Source organism: Sander vitreus, chromosome 8 (genome assembly GCF_031162955.1).
Source record: "Sander vitreus isolate 19-12246 chromosome 8, sanVit1, whole genome shotgun sequence".
NCBI classification, from domain to species: domain Eukaryota; kingdom Metazoa; phylum Chordata; class Actinopteri; order Perciformes; family Percidae; genus Sander; species Sander vitreus.
Window position 1 is genome coordinate 27,512,865 of NC_135862.1, and position 14,345 is coordinate 27,527,209.

At 39.2% G+C, this 14,345-nt stretch overlaps 1 protein-coding gene across 1 annotated transcript in view; it reads left to right on the forward strand.

Moving 5' to 3' along the window:
* LOC144522551 (transcriptional enhancer factor TEF-1-like) overlaps positions 1–12,513 on the forward strand; it is an 81,009-nt gene extending 68,496 nt beyond the window's left edge. The window contains exons 10-12 of the mRNA XM_078257721.1: positions 4,863–5,003; positions 5,371–5,523; positions 8,472–12,513. Of these exons, the coding sequence (XP_078113847.1) occupies positions 4,863–5,003; positions 5,371–5,523; positions 8,472–8,585 (408 nt within the window). The 3' untranslated portion in view covers positions 8,586–12,513. The remainder of the gene's footprint in view (positions 1–4,862; positions 5,004–5,370; positions 5,524–8,471) is intronic.
* Positions 12,514–14,345: the final 1,832 nt, after the last annotated feature.

The following is a 14,345-nucleotide window of genomic DNA, read 5'->3' on the forward strand; positions in this document are numbered from 1 at the left end:
AAATATGCTAACTGCAATATTTCTTCAAATTTGCGATCTTCTCCACTCTCCCGTGTATCTGCTCAGCCGTTTTGCGTGTGTGTCTGTGTTTGTTTGTTTGTGTGTCTGCCGGTCTCGTCTGTGTGTGTGTGTGTGTGTGTGTGTGTGTGTGTGTGTGTGTGTGTGTGTGTGTGTGTGTGTGTGTGTGTGTGTGTGTGTGAAATGGGTTAGAGAATGTTATTTTTCATTTGAATGTTTATGCCGCGGCCGGAAAATTAACGAGCAACGTCATTGCATTATAATAGATTATGGTGGGCCACTGCATCGATGCAGCATCGTCCATGTCCGCATCCCGATGCATCGATTATTTGATTAATTTCAACACCTCTACCATATACTAGGTTTCAACCTAGTCTTGTTAATGTTTCCTTGTTTTAAAACAAGATCCCTGTAAAACCATCTTAAAAAGAAAGTTGATACATTCATGATTTGGTGCTTAACGAGCATTTATTTATCTTTTTATAAGAAATGGAAATAAAGACACAGTTCTAGTATTGCAGTGTAGAAGTAGTTAGTCTGAGCATTATAAGTATGATAAGAAAAAAAGATCAGTAGTCAATCTCATACTACACTGTTTGGCTGCTTAGCTGACATACCTGGACAAACAAGACAAAGGTTAGCAAGTTATGCTTTATTGTTCATATTTTTAAACAGTATCGTTCGCTTTTAATGTAACAAGCGAGAAGGCTTTTTGAATGTTAACTCTAAGACTTTATTGGCTGGGGTTGCTGGAGTGTAAATTTCCCCAAATCTAATAAAGAGCAGAGGGAAAATACTACACAGTAGATATGCCTTTTCTAATGGCTTTTTGTGTAACCTGTAACCCCACTTAATAGTGTATTAGATGCTCATTAGCTTTGGAAGTAACTGGGATGAGCGTGTTTGACAGTAGAATCATGCAGGGGAGGACAGAAGCCTGTAGGCCAGTGAAGTGTCAGTATACAATAAATGTCGAAGAGATGCTTGTAGCATGACAACAAACAGAGAGAGCGAGAGAGAGAGAGAGAGAGTCATGTAGAGAGCCATCTCCCTATTTAAAAGCTCTCTGATATACCACTATTGAGCCAGGGTGCAAACTACGGGGGAGCTAGGGGGAGCTGAATAAGCTCCCCTGAAAACGTGATTTGTGAAATTTTGGGGGGTCTCATTGACAATGTGTCATTTTGATGTGCAATTTCAGTTTTGTGTAATGTGATCATCGTGGATTATTATGTGTAAAATTGCAAAAATATCATTCATTCATGTATGACGGGGATTTAAACCTAATTCACTTTAATAAAGATAACTATAAATGCTATTCTTGTCATGAGCATCAAGGCGTGGCGGCGCTCCGGTGCAAATTCAACTCATGTTTAGTACATGTTAACTCAAAGATACGTAGGAAAAAAAGAAAAAAAAAACGGAGGCCATTAATCGGCGCGCAAAGTTCTTGAAATCAGTTCTGCAAGTTAGCATCATATAGCCATGGCAAAAAGAAAACAAAGCAGTTTAATTCATTTTGGTTTTACTAAGAAATTTTGTAGCGATGACGTTAATAGCACAACCGATTCACCTGCTGCAAGCCCTGTTAGCACACCTCCCGCCAGGGTGACAACGCAAGAAGAAGCTGAAGAAATAATGTCCTCTCTGGCTGAAGATGGTGGTGGTAACAGCTCACCAGAGGTCGGTCACGATCCTAACCCCTCTCGCTCCTCTCTCCTGTTAAATTGGAACAGCCAGCAGTGGAGAGACTGGAAGAGCGAGAGGGACTAACAACATGGCTGTTTGTTAGGCCTCCTGCACACTGCCTGCATGGCGTGAACGTGTCAGCTTCGTGGTGTGTCCGTGTTTTTATTTCGGCTCCCATGTTAACAGGTGCAGGTAGCTTGCACACTGCCTGCGTGACGCGCACGTCTCAGGCGCCGAAAACGCGTGCATGCTAGAAATGGGACCGACACGAATACATTTAATGAATGACATTTTGATGTTTGAAAGTCTCTAGGTTTTGACATAAATGTAGATATAAATGTAATTTATAATAATAATAATAATAATAATAATAATAATAATAAATAATTAGCGATTTTCAAATATTGCACCTGTCAATACAGAACGAAATATTCTGTAGCCTATTTTGCCGTCAATACTGCAGACGTTGTCTTTGCTGTAATCAAATAAGTATATATTTATGTTTATGGGAAACATACATGTGAACAGATCAGGCTAGCAGCAGCATTGCCGCGTCAGACACGTTTCTGTTGTGCAAAGACATAGAAAATGCCACGCAGCCGCCACGCAACTGATACGCAACAGAAATGCCACGCTCACGCCACGCAGGCAGGTAGCCTGAGTAAATTTAACAGTTGTTCAGCCTGATGCTTTGTTTATCTATTTGTGGGTGGCTGTTCCTGTCGATAAAGTATAAAAGGGGTAAATCCTGTATAGTGCATACACTTGTAGCTGTTATGTATCTTTGTAAGTCATTGTAAAAAAAAAAGTGGGAACACTGCATTGAGCATGTTTCGGATAATCTGCTGTTTGATGTTTGTGTTTGTGAATGAGTGGGTTATTTAGCATATGAGTGTGTGTGTTTGTTCTCAGCCTTAAGACACACAGGGCCAGATGTACGTACATTTGCAAATGTAGCGTTATCAGCGCCATGTCCAACCCGCAGAAAGCCCATGCTGTGATACTTCAGCTTATGTTGTATTTACTAAACCTGTAGTTCATCGGGTAATCAGCGCCTTTCTCCGCCCACTATACCGTAAATTGCGCTGTAGCAAAGCGTTAAGTACTTGTGCTATGATACGGCTGAGTGCAGACTGCGATATTCCCACTGCTGATGCTATGACTGTTTGAAATGGTCCTGATGCCAATATTTGTAATGTAGCGAGGAGTTTAACAACTGCTGGAATGGAATGTGAACGCTGAGTCTGAGATTCAATGTCATCTTTGATTTCTTCCAGTAACTGTAATATTGCATGGCTGCTTAATCTGTAACGCTTAATGATTTCGTGTTCACTCAACTGAAAAAGTGTGATCCTTGTGGCAAAAATCCTTTCAGCTCGTCTCCTTGGCCTATGTCTCCATCTTACTCGGATTACTGCTGCCATTTCACCAGGAGGCATATGCGAGGAAACCCGTTTGCGGCTGGTTTACACCTGCTTTTAAGAGGCAGAGAATTTTTACTGCAAAATAGAGGCGGGCTGTCACGGGCGGTTTTTGTACATACGGAATACATAATTAGGTGCACTTTACGCTTCCCCTCCCATCTCTTTATGGGAAACTCCCACTTTCCCCTTGACCCTCCAGTGAATGCATATGCATGACACGGAAAAGCGCAATTTGCCATTTTCAGTTCCCGCCACAGGCAGTATGCAGCCTGTTTGTACATACCTCGCCATGCTTTTACGTGCACGTTGCAAAACAAGTATGCCTGAAGTGGGCGCAAAAGCGTTAGTACATCTGGCCCACACTGCCTTAGAGAACTAATACTAGTACAAATAGTAGTAGATGAGTATCCCACTATTTGTATATTTTTGCAAAGGTTACATTAAGCATAAACAAAGCTCTTTAAGATTTGGATAAAAATACAACTATTTTAGGGTCAGTTCACACAAATTAAAAGAAAACGTATTCGCTCAGTCTTTAAGATTTCTGCCTCCTCGTCAATACAATGAAGGGAAACAGAATTTTATTGGTGGTGCTTACAGCAACTGAAAAGTAAGTTTAACCCTTTCACAAGTAGCTGTCCACCAGGAAGTCAGTCAGTACCAACTCAAGCTGTTTATTGTAAATTTTGCATTCAGTTTGGATAAGGAAAAAACTTCCCCAAAACAATTCTTTACAGTAAAGGCAGAGCAACAGAAGAGAGTTCCTCCTCCAGGATTGACGGACATTGAATAGATGTTGTGTGTTTAAAGCAGACAGAAATAACGTTAGTAAAATTATAATGTGGAGAAAAAATGACTATTTTCCAAAATCAGTATCCCTTTTTTGATAATCCACAGACCTGTCTTTGAGAAGTTCTCCAGTGGAAAGTAATTCCAATGAAAACTGTCCACCATTGTATGGGGTGGAGTTAGAAATATCAAAGGATGATGCCTCAAAACCTGGACACATAAAATAAAAGACTATATATTTCTAATCTCACCACTTGTAGGTGTAAATGAAATATTTATTTGTAATTTGGGTGAACCAACAAAAAATAAATTACAAACATTACAAGTTATTAATGCATATTGTGTGCGATTTTGAATGACAATGACAAACTCAAATATGACCGTGAACTCAATAGTAAGTGATGGTGACTGTGCATGCCAGGTTTCAGACACAAGGCCTGAATTTCATTGCGGGTATTGCACATAATTTCATAGATTCTAGCAAATCTAGTACTTCTAATGTTCAGCCAACGTTTGCACAGGTGCGGAATCATGTCATTTGAATCAGTGTTTGTAAGGCTAACTTAACTACATTAACAACAGTGAAATGATGTGCGTGTGTGTAAGGCTAACTTAACTTAGTTAACGGTGAAATGAGCTGCTTGATGTGTAAAATGTACAGCGCTGCACCTTTTACCAGCCAATGTTTCATAACGTCATGTCGTGAACATGGATTCAGCACACAAAAAGGGATTAAAACTAAAATGATACTGTAAATTCTCTGAGTAATACAAACCTCACCAATCTGATGCTCTTTTCAGAGCTTGTCCCCTCGCCCCCAGCCCCGCCCCCGAGAAGTTCGATTTTTTTATTAGAAGTGTAGATGGATTTAGATTTTGATCAGTGAAATGTATACTGTCGTTAAAGGTGTAGGTGGTAATGTTTTTTTTCATTGGTTATCAGGCGGATCTGAGTTATAATGTACAGGACGACCCAGCGGCCTTCTACGGCGTCACCAGCCAATATGACAGCTCGGAGAACATGACCATCACCTGCTCCACCAAGGTCTGCTCCTTTGGCAAGCAGGTGGTCGAGAAGGTGGAGGTGAGGATGGATTCAAATCTTTGTGGTGCACCTTGGTAATCCAGGATCTTTTCATGGACATTAATGTCTGATGTGATGTACATAATCACTAGAATTAAACAATAAGATAATTAGTAATTTAGTATATACTGACTTTTAGTCCCTCATGTGAGCCAAGCTCCAAAACCTATAAACCTATACATCTCATAATGCAACTTGATGCTTCCTGACCCTTCCTGCCTGGAAGACATTATACAACTGTTTTTACAAGATCAGCTCATGACTATTAAAGTGATCTGTGTACTAAAAGAAAATTGGTGGCGTTCCCCTTTAGTGGTCAATTATCAATTTTTTTTTAGTAATGGTAACTGATTTTTCTCTCTCTCAGACGGAGTATGCAAGGTTTGAAAACGGGCGCTTCATCTACAGAATCAGTCGCTCTCCGATGTGTGAATACATGATCAACTTCATCCACAAGCTCAAACATCTGCCTGAGAAATACATGATGAACAGTGTGCTGGAGAACTTCACTATTCTGCTGGTGAGGACATCAGTCCGTGTGGCTGTCTGTGTGTGTTATGGTATTAAAAAATGAACCTGTTAGCATTCCGCCCCCTTTTTTTAGATGGGTAGGGGTGGGGTACAGAGGATCTTTAGGGGGAGACAGCAGGTCAACAGTAGATGCAACATAGAAGTGGTGTACTGTATATCATCTGAAAACTTGGAACCTGAAGTTTAATTTGAGATGCACCTCAACACGGTGTTTCAAGTTGATTTAGTCGTAAATCAGAAATAGAAATTGATTAATTTATTGATTAAATAATTAAAATAAATTGTGAAAGTGTATAAGGGCTTGGAACATTATGATAAAAGTATATGATGGCCATTCTCATGCTCACTTATGTCTCATAGGATGTTGCAGCAATTTTTAGGTTGATAACATTTGTTACACAGATTTGGTGCTAAATTTAACCATTTTCTACCACTCATGAATTGATCAAAAATGGTCAAAAATCCCTCTAAAATACCACATTAAGACCACCAAGACCTCAAGACCTTAAGGAACACCTTAAAAAACACATGCTTTGATTTTGTATCAAAAACCTTTCTCATTTGGACATTTCTGTAAGAATTGCATTTTTCAGCGATTGGATGACACTTTTGTTCTGGAAGCTGCTGAGAAATCTCTTTATTGTCAATATACTGAGGAAAGCCAGACACCTTCTAAATGCCCTAGGTCTCTAGTGTTTGTAAAGTGTCATGAGGCTGTGATTATTGTAGAGGTCACAACAGGTAATTTAATACTGGTCTCAAACAAAGAAATGGCTACTATGGGGACGACATCCTCAAACATGAATACAATTGTGCTCATTGAATCCACAAGAGTGTCAGCTTTGCAGTCATACCCAATTTATTCCAAAATTACTTGTACTGCATGAGAAAAATGGCATGGTTTGTTCCCCAAACTGCATGGGATTAGCATGAAGCGGCATGTAAAGGGGAGACTTTTGTGTACCCATAGAACCCTTTTTTATTTAGATATCTTGGGGTGAGAGGTCAAGGGACCCCTTTCAAAATGGCCATCTCAGTTTCTTCCTCTTCAAAATGTAGCCTAGCTTTGGAGCATTCTTTAAAACTAAGCCCTGTACAGTCTCTGAGAGACAAAATGTCGGTCAGGCCGTCGGAATGTTAAGAGGTTAAAGGGTAATTTAGATTTTTTTTTTTAACCTAGACCTAACCCTATTTTCCCATGCATTTGTGTCTAAGTGAATTTGGTCCAGTATTGAGTGAGAACACTGTAATCGGCAGCCACAAACCAGGCTGCAATGTAATCATATAGAGATGTCATTGTACGTCCACTAAAAGTGCTTGCCACTGACGATATTATAAGTGTCTGATTATGAAATTATGGGAAGATGATGAAGTGTCATTCTAAAATCTTGCCAAATGCAAGCAGTGTCAAACCATGTATGTTTTCAGTTTGAAACGCGAGTGGGGATAGAGGAGTTCTGGGGAGTTTGTTGTTTTGGAGTACAGACAGCGTAGCTTTGTGTTTTCAATTCTTGTTTTCAAAGCTTTGTGTTTTCAATTCTGGGGAGCTTTTTCCCCGGAGTCCTTATGTTTTTTTTCACCCAGAAGTTTTCCTTGGATTAGGGTGGCACCTAAATCATGGTTGCAGCTGTTGCTATGCCTGCTACACCCTGCTACGCTCTATAGTGCCCTGCAACGCCCTGCTATGTCCTGCTACGCCCTGCTACGTCCTGCAGTACCCTGCTACTCCCTGCCACGTCCTGCTATGCTCTGCAGTGCCCTGCTACGCCCTGCTACGTCCAGCTATGCTCTGCTATGCCCTGCAATGCCCTGCAATGCCCTGCAATGCCCTGCTATGCCCTGCAGTGCACTGCTATGTCCTGCTATGCCCTGCAGTGCCCTGCTACACCCTGTAATGCCCTGCAGTGCCCTGCTATGCCATGAACTACTACAACTACTATTTCTAGTCATTGTTACATTATCTTTATTGTGACTATAATTGCTACTGTTCATCACACCCCCAACCAGCACCGTCAGACACCGCCTGGGTCTGTCCGAGAGTTTTGCCTAAAAGGAGGTTTTCCTCACCACCCGAGGTTTCTCCCTAATAGGAAGTTTTTCCTCGCCACTGTCGCACTTAATGCTTGCTCTTTGGGGAATTACTGGAATTGTTGGGTCTTTGTAAATTATACAGTGTGGTCTAGACCTACTCTATCTGTAAAGTGTCTTGAGATAACTCTTGTTATGATTTGAATTGAATTGAATTGCGCATTTCCAAAATGCCAACTAAATGTCGAGCCACACTTCACGCAGCTTTCATAGACGTTACCTTTGGATACAGACAGGCTGAAGTTGTAGCTAGTTATGCTACAGCTACAAATGGATCCTAACACTCCAGTCCATACACTGGGCCTTGCAGACCACCGGGTCTGTAGTAACCATTTTTTGCTGGGATGACTACTGCCAGCCGAAGAGGAGAAGAAATTCTAAACCAAAGCTCATTTTCCTGAAGAAAAATGCTGTTCCAAAAGTAGAGAGCTGCAGGTGGGGCGGAGGTAAGGAAGTAACTGTGAGTTACTGACCTGGCATCAGTAAGTTACGCAGGAAAGACACTTATTATAACAATCTGAGCCTGTCAGTGGCAAAATCAAGCACTTTTAGTGGATTTACATTGACGATGTGCATTTGTCCGATAGAGTGTTATTGCAGCCCGGTTCGCGGCTGCTGATTACAGTGTTCTTACTCAATACTGGACCATTTTCAAAGATTTCGGCTCACATTAGTCACTTAGACACAAATGCATAGGGAGGTTAAAAAAAATACAGAAAATACCCTTTGTTTTGTGTGTGTGTGTGTGTGTGTGTGTGTGTGTGTGTGTGTGTGTAGATGCATTTTTAACACATAACTTTTTTATCCTTTCTTTCCTCTTTGTTTTTGTGTGTGTGTGTGTGTCTCCAGGTTGTGAGCAACAGAGACACTCAGGAGACCTTGCTGTGTATGGCGTGTGTATTTGAGGTGTCCAACAGTGAGCACGGAGCCCAGCACCACATCTATCGACTCATCAAGGAATAACACAGACACTTATACACACGCACACATATAGCCTTTTTATTGGTGATTAATGGTGACATTGGAGGTAAAATGTCAAACGGAATCCTACAAAAGTGTCTTTCAGCCAAACAACTCGACTTAGTGAGTAAGGAAATGGCTGCATTTGCACTGCTGCTCACAACACACCACAACAAGAATTTGGTCATTATTATTTAACATCGGATATGATGCAGTATGCTGCAGAATCCTCATCAGTAGGAGCATCCCCACATATACATCTTAACTCCAGCCTGAATATCTGTTGTTGTTTAGCTGTAAAAACCACAGTGATCCAACACATCAGAATCGACCTGGGTGGTTTTTCGAAAAACATCCCGACTCTGATATCACCTGGAGATGTCATGTCTCCTGTTAATTGGTTTATTCCCCTCTTTCTCCCAGTACATTTGTATTTTGCTGTTCTGTAGATGGAAATGAAAGTAGTACTTCTGTCAGGTGCTTTTGGGAAAGTCAACCCAGGGCCGAAAAACAAATCTAACAATTTCCGCCCCCATGTGACAAACGTGTGTGTTATCTGCCAAGATAAAGGTCAGACCCTGTGTATCATTAATAACCAGAGAAGAAAATAACACTACTGAATTATCATATAGTACAGTATAGAGGTGGTTTTGTACAGATAGCCACTGCAAATTGTGAGCTACAATCTTGCACAAAAAAGAGGTTTGTTCCCAAAGAAAATAAATCAAAGTTTTACCTTTTTGTATGTACTCTTTAAAAAAAGAAGAAGAATAGCTTCGAAACTTTGGGAAATTGTTTATTGATAGTAGCATATAGACTATATTTTAATTCCAGGAACACTATCTAAAATGTATGTTAATAAGAAAGTATAATTGAAATTAAACAATACAGGTACCTTTTGTGCAACAAGTGACTCTTCATCAAGATTGAATAAATAAATAAGCATGTTAAAGCTATAATCCTTAATATTTCAGTTCTGGCTGTTTTGGCCCTAAAGACAAATGCAGTACGCTTCCTGTCAGTGCTTCACAATAAAAGGCACTACGTGTTTTGTCAGTTGAGGGCTTTTAATATGAAGCGGCATCAGTAGGAAATGTTGGGTTAGTACTGGCAGGTTTGATTTCATGAACAGCTTAAGGATTATAATTAAAATATCAAATATATTGTGGTCAATCTATTGGGAAGCACTGTGAATCTTTAAAACAACATAATTCATGGTGTACAAGGTAAGGAAACTTTTCAAACTGTTAAAAAAGTCAGGTCATTCTGATCAGGTTTTACTTACGAATTAAATTTAGCTTAGTTCAATATGCTTGCACCAGCTGAATTAAGCTTTAACATGTCCATACTGACAAATGTGTTCAAGCCTGAAATGTTGTTATATCCATATTTAAATGGAAGATTATCCTGACCAGAAGCCATGGCACATGCTTTTCATTTTGAAAAAAGGGAATGACACACAGTTCCCTTTAATTAGTCCAGGACTTGTTTCCTCCAGTCAGATGATATTATTTCAGAATTGTGATGGTGTACTATAGCAAGTGATGATTGGTGGTTTGTATGCGTCATACCCAGCAGCATGAAGTGCCTTTGGTTGGTAACAGCAGTATACATTTCTAATCTGTTTCATGAAAGTCCTGATACTTTGGTGTTGTTAATGGTCTATAGAAAGTCATTTTAGTGAATATAAATACATAATAAGGTATCACATGGTCCAGTTTTCACTGTCTTACGGTTAATTATCCAAATTCCATATTTAAAGGGGCTGTACTTGTTATATTCTTCACTCTTTCATGTTACTTGATATAACAATAATAACCCGGACTATGACGGACTATTAACCATTTAACCACAGCATGTGTTCACAGCAGCATGGCTAACACCAACAACGGGAGCTAAAGTTACCCACAATCCATCAGGTGTATCACACTATGGAGCCCAAAATACACAACAGTACTCAACATTCAGAACATTAATATAGCAACGAAACAAACATTTGCTCGTAATGTGGAGTAATGGTGTCCTTAGCAAAAGAATGAAGTCACACTCTGTGTGTGTGTGTGTGTGTTAGCCAAGTTTCTATGTTCTTTGTTTTGTGAGCTGGTACGGTTGCGCGTGCATGTTAGTCCATGTGAAAAAACGTAGGTATTTCACAAATTGGGGAATGGTATGTGAGAGCCGTGTGGAGGCATTCCCAGCCCGCTATTTTTATCTAGTATTCCTAGTACAGCTCCTTTAATGACTGTTTCTTGTTGTAATTTGTAGACAGTATGCAGTGAACCATACTAAATAATCTTAACTTTGTTCCCACAGGATATTTATGAGACCCATTCTTGTTTACTTAATTTTATGACAGCATTTACATGTATTTGTTACATGTATGTGTGACAGATTCATGTTGAAACCGCTTGCACACTAGGTATTATATGGTGCCTCATTTATAATATACAACTTGGACTTGTTACTACTAAAGAAGACCAATTCTGATTTGGGTATCTTCACATGCTTTCTGTAAAATAATTGAAAAAAAAAAACTGAATAACAAGTACAATGAACCAGCATGCTGTATTCAACAATGAAGAATACGGTATGCTGATTAACACAGTGTCAAGACGTGGTGTCCAGAATACCCAGTAATTTGCAGAGAAAACACTGCAAATTTATTATGTGTTTAGGGCAACTTTTACCATTTTACCAGACCTGAAATGAGCCATCTTTCTTTAGAACTAGCCAGCTGTTAAATCTTTGGCGTTAACAATGACTCATATTGTATGATCAGGTAGAAGATTGATGATACGACTATCAGTCTTGTACCATTGTGCTGAAAAATGTTAAGATTTGCCATTGTCCAAAACCACTATATTTTGACTCTATTTGTCTAAAGACTCCTGTGGGTGTCTCTCAGGGTACAGACAGCTGTCCAACAAAATGCCATCTTTGGTGAATCATTCTGTCAGGAAAACCCCTTTCAAAATACCCCTGCCTTCAACTTTATTTGTAGTGGTTTGTTGTTTGCAGGCAGACTAGACCTTCACAGCAGAGTACTAACTTGTAACATATACAAGATAACCTAACACACAGCCTCAGAGGGGCTGATTTTGCAATAATGACCCTCTGTCTGGATATTATCAACCACAGCTTACCAAAGACAGTCATCATGCGACACAAAATACAGAGGAAAATAAATTCATTACAAGCTAGAGTAACTTTGCACATCTGCCAAAATAAATATTAGGAAAATGTCTATCAACCTCCAAACATATGTAGCTCATGGGCTACACTGTAAAACTGTACTGTATGTAAAAACAAAGTACAACAAAATAAACAAAAGTAATGGAAATAAGTTTAAAAACAATGGGGTTTAGAAAGGTGTACATTACCTTGTTTTTGTCTTTTAAAGACTTTAATTTGACCTTATCAAATATGGACACCTCTTATCATATTGGTTGGCAGACCACTTCAGAAGCCCTATATGAGAAGGATGCAGGAAACTGTGATTCATCAAAATGCCCAAAATGTCTCTGTTAAACTTTACAAGGGCTCATCTGTAGGACTGTACTGTTAAATGTCCGCTCCACAATAACGACATGTTGCCTAAAAGTTATTCAAAAGGTAGTCACATTGCCAAACCGCTGTCTCAGTGCTGCAGTATGGTCTTGCTACACCACCTGTCTATTCTGGGATAGGGGAAAAAACGCTCTGGCTTGTTTGTATTTCTTTTCACCAATTACAACCATCCTGGGCCAACGGTAGCGAAGATAGTGGAGATAGCGAAAGGGGAGGAACATCACGTTCCGGATGTCAGGCTTTTATGGGCTGAAATATGTGCCACCAGAAACTGAATTTGAATCATTTATATTTGAATTTGAATTGCTAAACTTGAATAATTGCATTGAAAAACTTTGAATCACATAATTTGAAATTGTATTGTTTAATTTGAATCATTGCATTGAAAATCTGAATAGTATTATTTGAAATTGAATTTATTCGTTTGGAACTGAAGTCCAATAAAATTTGATCCTCACTGAAAATTCAACTCTCTATATATCTTCACATTCAGTTTTCACAATTCAAATTCAGTTCTCAAAATTCAATTTCAAGTTACTGTGACAGACATCCGGGTAGTTGAAGGATGAAGGAAGAGCAATCGAGCGCAGATCGATAGAGTTCAGTGGCTCAGATACAGGACTCATCTTTGGCCAATCAGCACCCGCCATGAAACGAGGAAGAAGTGCATGCCATGCCTTGACCTGTCTGTCACAGTAACTTGAAATTGAATTTTGAGAACTGAATTTGAATTGTGAGAACTGAATGTGAAGCTATATAGAGAGTTGAATTTTCAGTGAGGATCACATTTTATTGGACTTCAGTTCTAAACAAATAAATTAAATTTCAAATTATACTAATCAGATTCAGTTTTTCAATGCAATGATTCAAATTAAACAGTACAATTTCAAATTACGTGATTTAAATTCAGTTTTTCAATGCAATTATTCAAGTTTAGCAATTCAAATTCAAATATAAATGATTCAAATTCAGTTTCTGGTGGCACATATTTCAGCCCATAGGCTTTCTCCTAGCAATGTACATCCGTTGAGCCAGACTTTTCAAAAGGTTTCAAAGTTCAAAACTGTCCGTTTCTGAGTCGTCGTCTGTGTTGTTAGTGTTGTCTCAAATGTGCAAGTTGGATATTTATCTTTTCCGAACTACATGTGGCACAGAAATACTGTCTGTAATCAATTCCAAAATGGCCTTGAATCTTTTAGCTCCGGTGCATGTGCAGTATGTGCACTGAGGGTTTTTGATAAGGTGCTTTATATAAAGGTGACAATAATGTTTATTACAAATGTTGTGTATATCTTTGATATTCTAATGTTTATCCTATTTTGCAAAGAAGAGAGTACATTTAGGAAAATCCAAGAGCTAGTAATGTATGTCTATTGGTACTGCACAGGGTCTGATCTTTGCTTTGTAACTTTTTTCCCCTCATGGCTATAGGTATGTTAGATATTTTCTAGCTTTGTAGAGACTTTGTACGCATATGCTATTAAGTTTAAATAAATGTTCAGTTCTAAACTGTGATCTGGGGTTTTGTGATCTGTGATCTGGGGTCCAGATTAACAATAGTGTCCAGAGTTTGAACTCTGAATCCACTGTCAACTGGAAGCATTTTTGTTCTCATATTGTAGTGAAGTTAAATGAGGGAGATGATAATGTGTAAACAATTACCATGTGACCAAAGTTCTACATGTCACATGATTACAACTGAGCCATCTTCATGACAACTGAGCAAAGTCCAATCTGTTGATTAATACCGTGAGATGCAACTAATGGCACTCGAAAGAAAGGCAGTTGCTTAACCCTCCTGTTGTCCTTGGGTCAAATTTGACCCATTTTCAAAAAGTTTCTAAATCAAACCAATTCAAACAAAAACCGTCCAACGCTCTTCACAAGTAAAATAAATGATCAGTTCACTCAGTTCAGAACAGGGTTAGACCAGATTCAACTAGTGATCAACGATAAATCTGTGTGTTACATTGCCCCATTACACCTAACAGAACTGTGTGAATGTGGGCTTCAACACATGCCAAGTCTTATGGTCACACAAGGACAGCTGTAAAGGATTCTGAGAGGTGAGCTCCACAAAAATGCAGCAAGAGCAACCTCTAGTATCATGGTGTCTTATAGTTTTTTTGTCTGTTTATAATGTCTTTACCTAATCACTGTGGGTCTCTCTCAGGTTACAGATCCATGTCTAACAAA